The sequence below is a fragment of the Apis cerana genome, linkage group LG1 (assembly GCF_029169275.1).
Source record: "Apis cerana isolate GH-2021 linkage group LG1, AcerK_1.0, whole genome shotgun sequence".
NCBI lineage: Eukaryota > Metazoa > Arthropoda > Insecta > Hymenoptera > Apidae > Apis > Apis cerana.
Genome location: NC_083852.1, coordinates 14,788,526 through 14,803,408, shown reverse-complemented (window position 1 = coordinate 14,803,408; position 14,883 = coordinate 14,788,526). Strand labels below are relative to the sequence as shown.

Below are 14,883 nucleotides of genomic sequence, written 5' to 3'. Positions count from 1 at the left end.
TACATAATAAAATTATTACATTATTGTGAGCAAATTATTAAGGACCGCGTTAGATTTACCTCTATCACATCTTTCCACGTGTTTCGCAATCTAGATACCGTGCTCACGCTTCACGTGACTAATTTCATTAAATAACATCGAGGAAACGATTAACCAAATACTCCGAAGAATCTCTTGGAAACAACCTGGAGCAATACGAGAACTCATCGAGTTTGCAATTGCTTCCTCGTCCAACAAACCTGTTATACACTACTCTGATCGTTATCCGACAACGTGGTATCTTTTGTTCGCTCGTGTTCGATACGCGGCTCGCAGTTTAGAACCCAGCCGTGGTCGTTACGCTCGATTGTCCCGCGAACTGGACCCTGCAGCAAAAAGCAGGAAATCCTGGGATCGGGATGCGAGCTGTTTGCGATGCACGATGCGGTCGAGTTTGCGGATCGTCGCGCGTACAAATCGCTGGATCGGGTCTAAAATCTGATAAAATGGCCAATTCAGTAACGTAGTGTTGATTACACTGTGATTACATTTCTGTGTAAGATATAATTATTTTCGAACGAATTTTCGAAGCCAATTATTTCTTTTAATTGAAAACGATCTTGATAGGATTTTTCTCTCGTGAAAAAAGGGAAAGGTTAAGGAAAAGAAGAAAATTTTTCCAAAATTAACATTTGTTAAGTTGTTTATTTTTATTAAAAATAAATTTTTATTCTGAGGAACTATTGTATGGGACATTATTATCATAATAAATCTGTATCTTTTTCTATTTTTTCCGTCCTTTTTACAAAGAATAAAGTTTTCTTTTTTTCTCAATTTTCATTGTTATTTCACCTCACAAAAATGAATCGTATTTCAAACACTCGTTAAAAATTATACAGTACTCGTCAAAAATATTACAGTAACCGATATGAACCTGGGTTATGCGTGTTCCGCGAACGAAGGAACACGGTTCTCGTTCGATGGAGGACGATCTGAGCGCGCGCGAGAGAAAAAGGGGGAAAAAATCGACTCGGGTGGAGCAGTAATTTGAGGTAAACACGAAAATGTGAAACGATTGCGCGAGTTGAAGCAGGTAGCCGATAAAAACACGCAAGGCTAGCCGGGGATCGTTGCACACCAAACGGACAGATACAATTTGCCGATCGATTCCTCGTTTGTGAGTTAAACCAGCCGAATCGGCGTTGGTTTAACACGGCTTATTAATGGAAGCGAGCCTGTTTCTCTTTGCCCCTGATTCTCGGAAAGAAGCGTAATTTGTCCAGGAAATTTTATTGTTCTCTTTCTTTTCTTTTTTTTATTGGAATCAAAAAGAACGAAGATACAAATATTTTAGATATTTATACATTTCTCTTTTTTTTTTCGATAGAACACAATGCAAAGATACGAGACGAATGCTGTAGAAAGACTTGAGTTTATTACAGATTAAATACGAGAGAAGCCGACTCAGATCCGCTTTCCTTGTTCTCGATTCGAATCAGAAGAAAGACATACGATAAAAAGTGTGGCTCGTATCTTACTTCAAGATGAACGATGCTTTGTCGTACTCGCATCTATCTTCGTTGCTTTTAATTAGGGAAACAAGGAGAGATATTCGATCGCAATAAATCACTCGTTTTGCGTAAGGATCATAGAGAACAGGTCACAATGGTTGCGTGGATTAACTGACTGAATCAATTGCCGCTCCACGCCGCATTTGTTTTAATTTCAATGAGCTTGTAAATTAATCGTGCAATGTAATCTTACTCTAAATTTTCTCTCGCTCCTTTAATCACAAAATCGTATTCTCGAAGGATGTATGAAATTATGATCAAGTCGTTTATTCTATAATAAGGTGTCCCTTATTATAGAAAAGTATTTGAACATTTCTTTTTTAATGTTATCAAGTGATTTGTTATTTTTAATCAAGCATTGTATTTTAAGGAGATTTTCCTTTTCGTTTTCTTTTAAATATAATTTTAATTTTGCAGACGACAAAATAAAATGTTGAGAATATAATTGTTCTATAATTTATAAAAAAATTGTATTCGAAAAACATGAAAAATTGCTAAAATTGCTTTGGAAGGATTGATTTCATTCACAGATTTTCTTTCGACTGAGAAAATTACTCCACGTTTAATGTATTATATCCTCTACAAATATAAACTTTTATTAAGATCAAATTTTTCGAATTTTTTCGTAAAAAATAATATGCAAATTTCATTTTCACGAACCAGTTTGTCAGACGATAATATAGGTGTTTGATCGACAATTTATAATCTCTTCGAAGCATGAATTACAAGATTTTAATAAATGTTATTAAGAAGCGCGCGATGAGTTTTGAAAATTTTTGGGAAAAATTCAAAGGATGAGTGCACGAACTTCCTGAAAGATAATAACTTTTTCGATTACGCAATTTTCTGTAATTTGCGATGAACAACTGAGGAAAGGAAACCCTTGTTGACACGTAATAAGACGCATCAAAGTGTTATAAACTCAGAAACACGATCAGAACTCCGTCCCAATTTCCAGAAACCTGTACGGTAGTGTTTTCGATAATTGAAGCTTGGACGAGTAACACTCTACTTATATTAAACATAGGTTAACAAATGTATCCTTTTTTGATAATCACTTCTTGTTGTGGAAGATCCTTTTTTGTCAAAAAAAAAATCGAAATTTTTTTAAAAAATATTATATATCTAAAAGGAAACGTTGGAATTTGAAGCAAAAATCTTATCTCGTTCAATTATTGGTATTTGCTCAAACTCGAATACATTAAATTTCAATATTTGATTTGAATACAGTATGACCTCTATTATTTCGAATTAATGAGAAGACAAGATAGATTGGGTAAGGGAATTTTTAATGGAAGACGTTTCTTTAATGAATTATTTTATATTTCGAGGAAAATATTTACGACAAAATGATGATAATGGTTTTTTTAACTGCTAAAATTTTTTTCACTTTCCTTTATTACTTCAATATTAGAATTTAAATTTACCTTTAACAATACCCTTCTATGCAAAAGAATCGCGATAGATTTTTCTACGTTTTACAAAAAAGAAAATATTCTATCGATTTCTTCTGAATTTTATAAAATTTTCTCAACCCTCTTACATATTTCATTAATAAAAATACAATTCGAGTGTAATAATTCCATTAATAAATATACACCAATACACGGTCTCTTTAATCCGAACTTAAACACGGATGAATATTATTAAAGAGTCGCAAAAGAAAAAACAATTCACATTCCTAAAAAAAAAATTATATCCACTCCGAGTACACTCGAAGGAGCAGCGAGAGTAGATGGAATAAAATAAAAGCTGCCTAGTTGGAAACCCGGGCGGCCGGCAGATCGATCCGAATGCGTCGATCGATAAAGAATCTAACGATCGGGTATCATCTTAAATCGATATTTGCCTCGATTCCCGCGGCGTGGAAGCCCGCGACAAATGGGGAAGAGGGGGCAGACGCGGCGATACCGTGGGGAGGCGAAAGAGATGAGGAGAGAGACGAGATAAGAATGCCGCGTAAGTATAGAGAGCATAATAATCAGAAGTAAATTGCGGATACGTGAGGCTACCGTGTTGTAGGGGGCCTCGGGCTTCGCTGACCGCGTCTCTCTGTTCCTTCGTTTCTTCTTCTTATTCCCTCGATCCCGTACACGCACCAATTTCTCGCTCGTGCGCTTGCGCGCCAAAGTACGCGTACACGTGTACAGTATACGTACAGCATACTATATATATATACATACGGATGAATTTATATAGATATCGACGGACGTGTAAGAACACGAGCGTAGCGGGACACGAGGGATATACGTATGATACCTAACCTGACGGTAATCTAATTTGAATCCCGAAGCAAAGGGTTGGCCGGTAATGGAACACGTATCGAATAATATTACGAGCGATTCGATTCGATATCATTCCTCGTAATTCTGGTCCCGAGACCGCAACCGAGCTTCTCCCTCGGAGAAGGCGGCGAGGAGTAGCTTGACCGCCTGACCGCCTCCTCGGCCGGACCTTGATCGCTCCCGTGTGAACAACACATTTTATGCGTATTCCGGGTGGCACGGGGTAAAGAAGGGAACTAGTCGCGGCGCACAAGAACCAGCTACGAGATCCCCAGCGGAGTCTCAAAACTCACCGGGTAATGGAAATGATCGAATTCTGCGTTGGTTCTGGAACGTGAGAAATCGACGATTTTTCGAACGGTTTGGGATAGCAACAACTGGGGAAGATGTAAATATATATATCGGGAAATATATTTTTCTTTTTTTTAGGTTTTATTCGCGTTCTTCTATGTTCGGCAAAAGGAACGGTTATAATTCAGATTTGAGCGATGGGTTTATATCTCGATTTTCGACCAGTTTTTCTTAATTTTTAATGCATCTTTTTTTGGTATATCATAATTTTGTCGATAATCGAATATATAAAAGACTTGAAAGCCTCTGAAATAATAGAAATGAATTGCAATTAATTTTCATCGTGCATATAGCCAATCACATTCGTAATGTTTGTCGGTCTCTTTAAAAAATATTCGAATTGTGCCAATTGTGGAATCCTTATACTTCAAGTATAACATTCTATGGAATAATGGAAATAATTAAAAAGTGAATTGTGAGAGATGAGAAATCAAGAAAATTCAATTTTTTATTCAATGTGAAGAGAAAGAATACAAAACAAAAATTTAATCTGCCGATTCGAATAGAAAGCCAGTACTCTATGCCTTGCATTATGGTGTCTTTTTATTTTATTTTCTCATTGTTATTTATTCTTAGTGTTAAAATGAAAACTACGAATTTATATATAATATTTTATTTTTACTATTCCTCGTTTATTTTCTCCAATGATTATTTTGGCCAAGAAATTAAAATTTTTCTGATATTCTTCCGATTCAGCTTCGTTCGATCAGCCAATACTATTAATTAACTCGTTATCCTTTATCCTCGAAGAAAAATTTAATTCTTCCGCGCAAGTTATTTCTTACCTTTCGAAAATTTATTTTATAAAAAGTGGCAAAATGTTCGAGAAGTTTGCGAACTGTGTTGCGTCTCGAAGAGTTTCTAATCAACCGTCCCTAATTTTTATATTTGGCGAAAAGACTTTCGTTAATTTCGGCCGATTTTCAATACGCGTGCGGCCAATCACGGAGCATCGTAATGGCCCGTGCAGTTGTTGCCTCTTTGCCTAATGTTAGCCCTTTTAAAGAACGTATCATAAATTGCGTAAAGCGAAGGCGCACCGGCTTTTATACCACGTTGCCCGAGGCGAGCCATTCCCCTTTTCCTCTCTTTTGCCTCCTTTCTCCTCTCCACCGTGCCGCGAACGAACGCCTTTACGCGCCGCTAAAAAGTAGCATTTCGGACGAAATATAAAATTGATAAAACACCTCCCCTCCCCCTTCTCCTCTCCTTCTCCTTCTCGGGTAATATATAGGCGATTCGTAACGAACAGCGGCCGTGATCCCTTCGTTATCGAATCGATCATTAGGTTACGAGGTGTTTGTGAATAAATTAACGTTCCCACGGACATCAATCATAATGGCTGATGCGAGATTTCTCACGTCTCGAGTTAGAATTCATCTCGTGTTTTCAATTAAATGGAAAATTTCTTTTCGCGAAAATATCAAAATTCGTGGATTTTTTTCTTTTTTTAAATGTTCAAACGTGTAATGAAGCATAGATTGTTGGAAAATTGTTATTTCTATAATTTCATTTTTTCAAAATAATGATCGATTGATACACATTAATGGCATTCATTCGTGAAATTTTATATGTCTAGGTATAGAGTGGTAGATTTTAGTTTTCTGGAAATTCCTGCTATTTTATTTTTTCAAAATAATTCCACTTTATTCATCGACTTTTTATGCAAATTTTTTTGTAAAATATATACAAAAATTTGAAGAAATATTTAAACATATGCCACAATATATAAAAATGCTACTGTATTTATATGATTTGTACATATATAACGTAAATTATTATTTATTTTATTTATTATATCATTTTATTTATCATTCTGCATCATAATATATAATAGTTTTTTTGAAATATTTTTATTGTAAAATGATATCATCTGAAAAAGTAATTTGCCAGCAGAAAGTACATCTTTATACATCGCGAGATACGATTAAATGATATGATTAAATTTCAATATTATATGTTAAAACATTTATAGATAATTCTTTTATAGATATAGATATAGATATCTATTATTTAAAATATTTACAATTTTTATACATAAATTGTAGCTTTTCTGTATCCCTTAATATTCCATTTTTGTGTAATTTTTCTCCAAAAATTTCGTTAATTATTTTTAGCAATGAAACTAAAGGTTTTTTATTTTTCTTTTAATTTTTTTCATATTGTTCAAAAGGAAATTAAATTTCAGTATATGCCAAATCTTGATGTAAATTTTTCCAACTTAAAAATTTCTTTTACAACTTTAATCAATGCTCTTTCTCATTAACTTTACTTGTTTTAGAAATAACACCGTGTAAATATAATATTAATAATATAAAATATATACATAAAATTAAATATATTGTTAAGATTAAACGAATACCTTTCTAACAGTTTCTAAATACTTTTTATAAAATAATATCGTTTTTAATCAAGTTTTCCATCTTGTTATGACTATCTGAGATAGGAATGGAATATTTAAGATTTTCTCTTCGTAAATTTCGACGTTATTTATAGACTTTCAAAAATACTTACTTCCTCTATAGAAATTAATCCGTTGATTGTTGAAAAATGGATTCGTCCTTCTTCTATTAATCTATTTATTTAATTTTTCGATAAAAAATAATTTTAAAATTTCTGCCAATTTTTGATATATTATATGCATTATTTATCATCACGAATAAAACTCTTTCGTCTTTTCTATTTATATCTATAAATCGAATTTTCGAATCGACAAATAATAGCGTTATTAGTTTGTTCCAACAAGCATTACTCAAATTTTCTCAAATCATTCTCAAATTTTTCCAATAACTAAATTAGCAATATAACAACCGGCGTTGAAATTTCATCTACAGAAATCTACAGAAAGAAGTATAGTGCTCTATCTAATAATTTTGCATAATTTTTCCTAGAATATTGGATTCATTCATCTTTATATTTTTCGAGAAAATTTTTTTCACGTTATATCACTAAAGTTATTATTATCTAAGTCGCTATAAAATTGATTTTTATTGATATTGATACGTTACTTGCACTTGATTGGTCAATTATTATACCATACGAAATAATATCTAAAAGCATAAATCAACGTATTTTTGTGTGCATGAATCCGAATCTGGCTGAGAAAATTTCTTATTATTGCTTTAAATTTAGAAAATAAATAGATATAGTAATATAAAATAATAATATTTGCTATATACTTTTTCAAATAATAAAATTAATTTTCGTTTTGTCTCTTTTTTTTGTATAATACTATCGTTCTTTGAAGTTGAATTTGATTTATCATTACAGGATATTTTTTGCCAAAAAAAGTATTTATTGAAAAGTATTTTGAATTTGATATTTGAAGAATATAAATTCACATTTTTAATTTATTAATCTTTTACTTGAAAAAATAAAAATTAGAATCTTCATAAATTCCTTCGTTTTCGTTGATAAGTTAAAAATGGAATAACTTCAAAGCGATGTATCTCTGTAAATCAAATTTGTAAATTTTGGATAAATCTCGAGAAACACTGAAAATTGTAACGTTTACTATTATTTTACTCAAGAATGTATTTTTTCTTGCGAGCAACAATATTTGCATATCGAATCAATTCTGACTCTTTTATCTAATTTCATCTATTTATCGCATAACAATTACCAATATCTCTTTAGAGAAGAAGCATGAAATATTTATCTGCTATTTCGCTTTATCCATTTGTTAATGTTGACTTGTTTTGAATAGAATACTCTCAATAAATCGACATCTCGATATATCAAAATTAAATATTACATATTAAAACAATTGTATTTTTTTTACATGCAAAATATATGAAAGATATTACATAAATCCAATTACGAACGTCCACAGTATATTTATTTGCAAAATAAGATATATTTATCCAATTGATTTAATCCGTGATATTCATTTTTCATTTCGCATTTCTTTTGATAAATGAAAATATTGAACTTAATCTTTCGAAGACGATTCATAAATATAATTATGAGTCAGTCATTTATGCAAACAAAGAAAAATTAAAAAAAAAAAGAACAGGTACAAAGACTAATCGACTTGTTTCAATTCGCCAGTTCGAGTTTTATTTGCCGATAACTGATTTAATCTACTTACTTTCAATAAAGTTTTATTGTGATTGTAATTCTTCCTGCACAATTTATATGAAATAATTAATTTATTGTTATAGCAAATGTTAGAAATAACATGGAACATCTTTTATAAAATTATATGTCAAAATGAATGTCAGTGAATAAAGTTTATTGTAAGCATCGATAAATTTAACGTCAAAAATTAATACAGATTGTAGAAATTAATTTTTGCCTTGAGAAAAAAATATGATACGATAAGAATGTTTATGTAAGATGAGTTTCATTATTAATAAAAGATAAATTAAAAGATATTAAAATTGAGAAGAAGATCATTGATTGAAGAATGTTTCAGACAAGAAAAATATCGTTCGTAATATTCATTAACTGTCTCAAATTCTGAATGAAAAATATGGATCAAGACTCGGAAAGAAATACGAATTTACTCATTTTTCACATGTAAATACATCGATATCTGTATGGTAATTTTATTAAATTAAATCCTGACATTTTAAGATCACTTTCATTTTCAATATTATAAGTTATTTTTGAAACATAATATTTATGCAAATTCTCTTCGACTTAAAATTATTTCGTCGCTTTTTTAATTATATAAACTAGACTCTCAAAGATGAACAAAATTCTACTTATTATCGAACCTTTTATTCAATTTGACGATTTCTATTTTATTAATCGCAAGTCGCGAAACAAATTTCGCAAAAGAAAATCCAGAAAATACTTATACAAAGATTTAACGCGCGTACAAACGTAGACGAATAAAATTCATAATATCCCAAATCTAATCTCAATCGCTTCGAAAACAAACAACTTGGATATCAAAGGATAAACGATCGAAGAAAACTAGCATTATTTCTCTCCCCAAATCCTCCAGATCCTCCAGATTCGGTCACGGGGTGTCGGTCATCGTACAAGGGATGGAGGAAAAGAAGCGACAAGGACAACCCTTTGTCGAAATGTTTCACGAATCGGCCGCCGCCGCCGCCGCCGCCGTCGGAAGTGGTGGCTCGCGTTTTCTGTATCACGCTATATGCAAATGAGACATATGCTCTCGCCGCGCCACATAATAAATTACTCGTATATCGTTGTATAGGTAGGGCCTAAAATTACTGCACTGGTCCCACCAGGGACACACGGACGGGAATGGCCGAGGCCAGTCGACGAAACGTGTGCGCGGTTCCACGGCTTGTACAAGGATAATACGCGCCTCTTACGCGCCCCTCGAACAAGTAATGCCAAACTGTCCTTTCGTCGGGGAACGACGAGGCGATGTTCCTCTTCGTGCCTCTCTTCTTCTTCTTCTTCTTCTTCTTCTTCTCCTTCTTCCTCTTCTTCTTTTTCTCTCCTCCTCCTCCTCCTTAAACGCTCTCTCGAGCCGTTGTATCTCTCGTACACCACCGACAACGGTTCGTCGTGAAATTTTTTCTTCCTACGCTACCGCCACTGTACACGGATCAAGGGAGTAATTGGACGAGGAGGGGGAAGAGAGGGACGGAAGCGCGGTATGAAAATGATGAACGACGTTTTGATGCCCGAACAATCCTGCTGTCTAAGGACCCGCGGCACCGTTTTTCCTTGTTATTATCGTGCCACCGGCGTGACAAAGATTATTGAAATCTCCCGAGGATAGCTTGCTTCTTCTTCTTCTTATTTTTATTTTTCCTCTTCTCTTTCTTATTTTCGTCCGTTGGAGTTTATCACGAAATACGTGTCCTTGCGGAACATGAAAACAAAAATACGCGTGTATCGTGTTACATCGACAGAGCGCAACGTTACGTTTCAAGGGTACGGAGAGATACAATACCTCTGTTGGCATCTGTTCGTGAGAGCAATAAGAACGAACGTTTGAAAATATTCCGAAATCCGCTTTGGACGGCCAGCCTCGAGGAAGAACTCACTCGTGTTGTTTACGTGGCCGGGCTTTAAAGGGAAGAGAGAAGAGAAGAAAAGGAAAGGAAAAAAAAAAGAAATCGTTTCCTTTTTCCCGAGCAAACACGAAGGCAAACGCGCAGCATGAGCCACGGTGTTGTAAAACAATTTGCCGAGGCTATGGTAAACAATGGACGATCACGAGGATGGACGTCGAAGGTTCGAAGGTGGTTGGAGGAGATGAGAGCATGGGAAAAGGCTCCTGCAATTCTTTTCATAAACCCTTAATTTTACGATGATTAGAACAGCCTTCTGTCTCTTTTCCGCCACATTTAATCCCGCCAACGATGCCAAGATTCGATCCTCGAGATCTCTGGCGGATTACCTTCTTGTCCGGGTTACGAAAAACTGGGGTTTTTACAATCCTCTCTCTCTTCCTCCATTCGAGAAACCAGAGACAAGACTTTCGGGGAAAAGGCCAAAGTTTGTGTTTGCTAGCTTTTACCGCGCCAGGTAATTGGATTAAAGAAACGATTTGGGGCTAAGATTACAGGCTGGCCGGGGCTGGCTCTCTCGGTTGCGTTGCCGATTTCCAAGGATATCATCGGTAAATCCAATTTTTTTTTAGAGTTAGTCCGTCACCAGGGGCGGAAATTTTCCTTATGGGCGAGGATATTCTCGTGTTTACCGCTTCCTCGAGGAAATTATAATTCCATTAGGGATCCCGAGGGATCCCAAACGACACGTTTCGATTATCAGGCGAGAAGAACTTTTACAATCGGCCTTTTTCTCCGTCCATTTTATTCCTCGAAAAATAAAAGAGCGAGAAAAAGCGTCGAAAAGAAATTATTTAAATTCGCTTGATTAATATATCGGCGATTGTGCGGCGAAAAAAAGAAAAGAAAAGAAGAAAAATCATTCGATTTCTAAAAAAATTAATTGCCATTAACTTTTCGACATTACGGAATACAATTAAATTTTCAGAAAGTGGACATTTATCCGCGTTTGCGCGGGGTCAACGACATCAAAATTACTCGTCGTTCAATTTGTTTATCGTGAATTATCGTAATAAACAACGATCGATACGTTTTCATCGGCGACGCGTCCCTCGTGCGCGCTAATCAATCGTGAAAACAGATCTGATCGCGATCTGTGCTACTACTACTACTACTACCACCACAAGATTAATACTTTTGTTCGTTTTGTTACGAGAAACGAGATGGGTAGAATAAACCGGACTCGATGAATATCGATGAATGCTGTCTGAGAAACGAGCTGTCGTGCGGGGAGAACAAAGCCACGATGAAAAATGTCATCGTCGTTCAATTACGATGCATCTTGGAACAGGCGGTAACAGCAGCTTCTAATATTATTAGCGTTCGTGGAAACGTGCTTCTGGAAAGTAGCACTTGTACGAGCTCGGCGAGCCTTGTGCACGCGTCCCCTGTTTCTAAATACTGTAACCGAGCCTATTTAACGAAGCGGCGCCTCGATGGCTTACTAGCATAAACTATTCGCTCGCTAATTGCTGAAACATCAAATAAAAAAAGACGACCAACTGTCTTACTCGTTAACGACCGTTTCGGTGAATGCATAATTTCGTTCGCGCGAAAATTAGCCGTTACTGCACACGTGTCTCATTGGAGAATATAAATTGTCAACGGTTAAAAAAATAAATCGTTTTGGAACGAAGACCTCGTGTAATTTCGCGTAAAAAATAAACAACCGATCCGATCTGATTATTATTATTATTATTATTATTCCCCGATGATTCGAAAACTTTCAACTTTTAATTCAATTCAATAAGAAACAACGAATCAAGGATACAAAGGTATTGGATGGTTACATTCTCGGCGGAGAAAGAATAAATTTTCGACAGCGTCGATCGAAATTAACCGTCTCCGTTCATCGATGACGGGGGCGGGGAGGAGGGAGGGGGGCGAACGAAAGCAAACTTCCGTCGTTTATTAATTAAAGAGGCCGTTCCATTATTCGATTCTATTAACAGTCGTTTCTCTCTCTCTCTCGGGCGGGAGAATTTGCATGTATGAATGAAACACGTTGCCAGGCATTGTTTCATCGGTTAACACCGACACATATCGCGACTACGTGCACATACCGCGGCTGAAATACGACACACGTAATCACTTGCCCCATCATGCTTCTGTAATAATTCCTATTTTCAACGCGTGCACGATACTCTTCGACGATTCTCTTCCCGCAACGAATGCACAACCTAACGTTTTACGCGTGCACGTTATCCTCCTTCGACGATACCAACCTCCTCGTACATACGTACGCACGTTACGAAAAAATACGCTGGATCGAAAGAGAAAAGGGGAGAAAAGAAAACGCTCACCTTGACTGTGCTCACCGGCGTCGAAAGTTTTGCTGGTCATCTGGAACAACGCGTCCAAAGGACTCCCCTGTCCCGTGGTCCTCTTCCCATGATGCCCGCTCTGGGAGCCGTGCTGCTGCGACGTTTTCCTCTTGAACTGTTGCTGCTGTTGCTGCTGTTGCAACACCGGATGATGCAAGCTCGGATGCATACCGTGATGCATGCCGTGATGATGATGGCCCAACGGATCCGGGCTTCCGGAATCGGAGACGGAACTCCTCCCGGACGAGGAGGAGCTGCTGAGAGGTGGCTCGCTGATCGAGCCAGCTGACATGGACGCCAGAGACATGCCCATCAAGGACAGATCCCTGGGCGGCGTGGAATGATTGTGATGGTGGTGGTGGAGGTGGTGCTGTTGCTGCTGCTGCTGCTGCTGCAGGTGGTGGCGGTGGTGGTGATGGTTGAGATGGTGGTGATTCGACTCGACCGTGTCCCAGGGGCGCACGATCTTCGCCTTGGGTCTGTGCGACAAGATGTCCAGTATGCTGAAAGACTTAACCCCGCGCTCGTTCGTGTCCCGATCCCTCTCGTCCTCCTCGTCCGAGTGCTGCATCTGCACCATCTTCAAACGTTTCAGAGGCTTGAAGTAATCGTCCGCGGCACCTGCCCCCGACGCACCGTTACTGCTAGTCCTACTGTTCACTTCCTCCTCGTCGTCCTCCTCCTCCTCTTCCTCGTCCCTCAACGTGGTCACGGAATCACCGCCGCTACCCTCGTGGACCCGAAGCCCTCTCCCGTTCGACATCCTGTAATCGCCGCCGCGCGAGTAACTGTCCTCGTCGTCGATCACCGATTCCCTGGGATAACTTCTTCGCGGGCTCAGTCTGTCCACGTATTCCTCCCTCGACTGGGACAACCGTTCCTCCTCCTCCGCGGCGGGCGCGACCACGACCAGGGGCAAAGGGCTGGGGCAGCCAACGGAGATCTCGTCCTCGTCGTCCTGCACGTCGCCCCGGCCGGGGGAGCCTCTGCAAGGCGTCCGTCGGTGGATCGGCGATCCCAAGCAGCCGGGCGTCGTGGCGCTCGAGGACACCGTCGTCGACGGTGACATCGTGTACGATTCCGTCATTTCCGTGGTGCACATTCCTTCCGATCGATTCCTTCCTCTCAGCGACGGCGTGGATTCTTTCGAAACCGGGGTCGACCGATCGAGATTCGAACCGGCCGAGAGTGAACGGTGTTGCATCCGTGTGAAGCGCGGACAACGTTCACGAGTTCCGTCCACGCGTCAATATCCGCGATTCGCACCGAAATTTGCTCTTAGCCGCGGCATCTTCGCACCGGGTTTTCGATTCGAACAGGTATCATTCTTGTTAGCGCGAAACTACACACTCGTCGACGCAGTTTCTCCCCTTTTCAACAATGCACCGTCATCGTTAATTCCCGCCGATCGTCCCCAGTCATCGTTTCAAACGGTCCCTCTTACATCACGAAAACGACTCCTACGACTCGCACTCCGCACCTAGTACTTTCCGTCGTTGCGTGCCTTTCATCGTGGCGAATTCCTCGTCGAAACGATCTCTCCTCTCCCCGATCGATCTTACCTGTCGCACAGGTGAGGCAACAACTGAGAAAAATCACAATTTGTCCGAACTCAGAGGGGAAACTCGAGAAGCACAGAACTCAAGTCCACAACGATCATCGCACCTTTTCGATCCTCCTTCGGATCGGGTCGTTCGACAGTCCGCTCCCCGAAAAAGTAGACGTGACGGTACGTGGATCGTTATTATTGCCCTCGTTTGAACGTTCCACACGCGCGAAACTGTCTCGACACTATCACGAAGCACACAACGCTCGAACCAGTCCGTTGATCCCACGGGCGTACGACGCGGGCATCGTATCGAGCGTGTCTGGTCGGAACGAAACGTCAATACGGATGGATGGATAAACGAGCTTACGAGGATTCGGTGGCTCGCTATCAGGCCAGGCCAAGCCAGAGACTCGAAATGGTACGGGGACGGGTATCTCGGGCCGGTGTTCCTGCAGGGGCAGGCACTTCACTCTCGACCGCCTCGAACGCGATCGTGGAGGAGGGAACGGGAATCGTTCGAATCCCCTACTACGTCCGTGCGCCACCTCTGCCGATGGGACGTGCCAAGTCGGTCGGCCGTGGGCGGCCTCGGAGTAAGTCCTGCCTATCGAGGCCCCCTCCCCCTCCCGCCCGGCCAGGCTTAACCGTGGCCCCTTAGACACGGCAAAATGACGCTGCCTCGATGGAATTTTTACGAGACGTACTTAACGTCCCCGTGGCGCTGCGCGACCGGCCTTTAACGCACTCGGCCCTTTCGTCGTCGTCCTCGTCGTCGTCGTCGTCGTCGTCGTCGTCGTCCTTCCCTCTTTTACTCTCTTC

General features: G+C 39.0%; 1 protein-coding gene across 2 annotated transcripts in view; it reads right to left on the bottom strand.

Annotated features, from left to right (window-relative positions):
- Positions 1–14,629, bottom strand: part of LOC108003639 (lateral signaling target protein 2 homolog) — a 67,261-nt gene extending 52,632 nt beyond the window's left edge. For both annotated transcript variants that reach the window (XR_001767084.3, XM_017066049.3), the window contains exon 1: positions 12,495–14,629. Coding sequence is in view for 1 of the 2 variants with exons in the window: in XM_017066049.3 (XP_016921538.1) it covers positions 12,495–13,719 (1,225 nt within the window). In the remaining variant the exon portion in view is untranslated. The remainder of the gene's footprint in view (positions 1–12,494) is intronic.
- Positions 14,630–14,883: the final 254 nt, after the last annotated feature.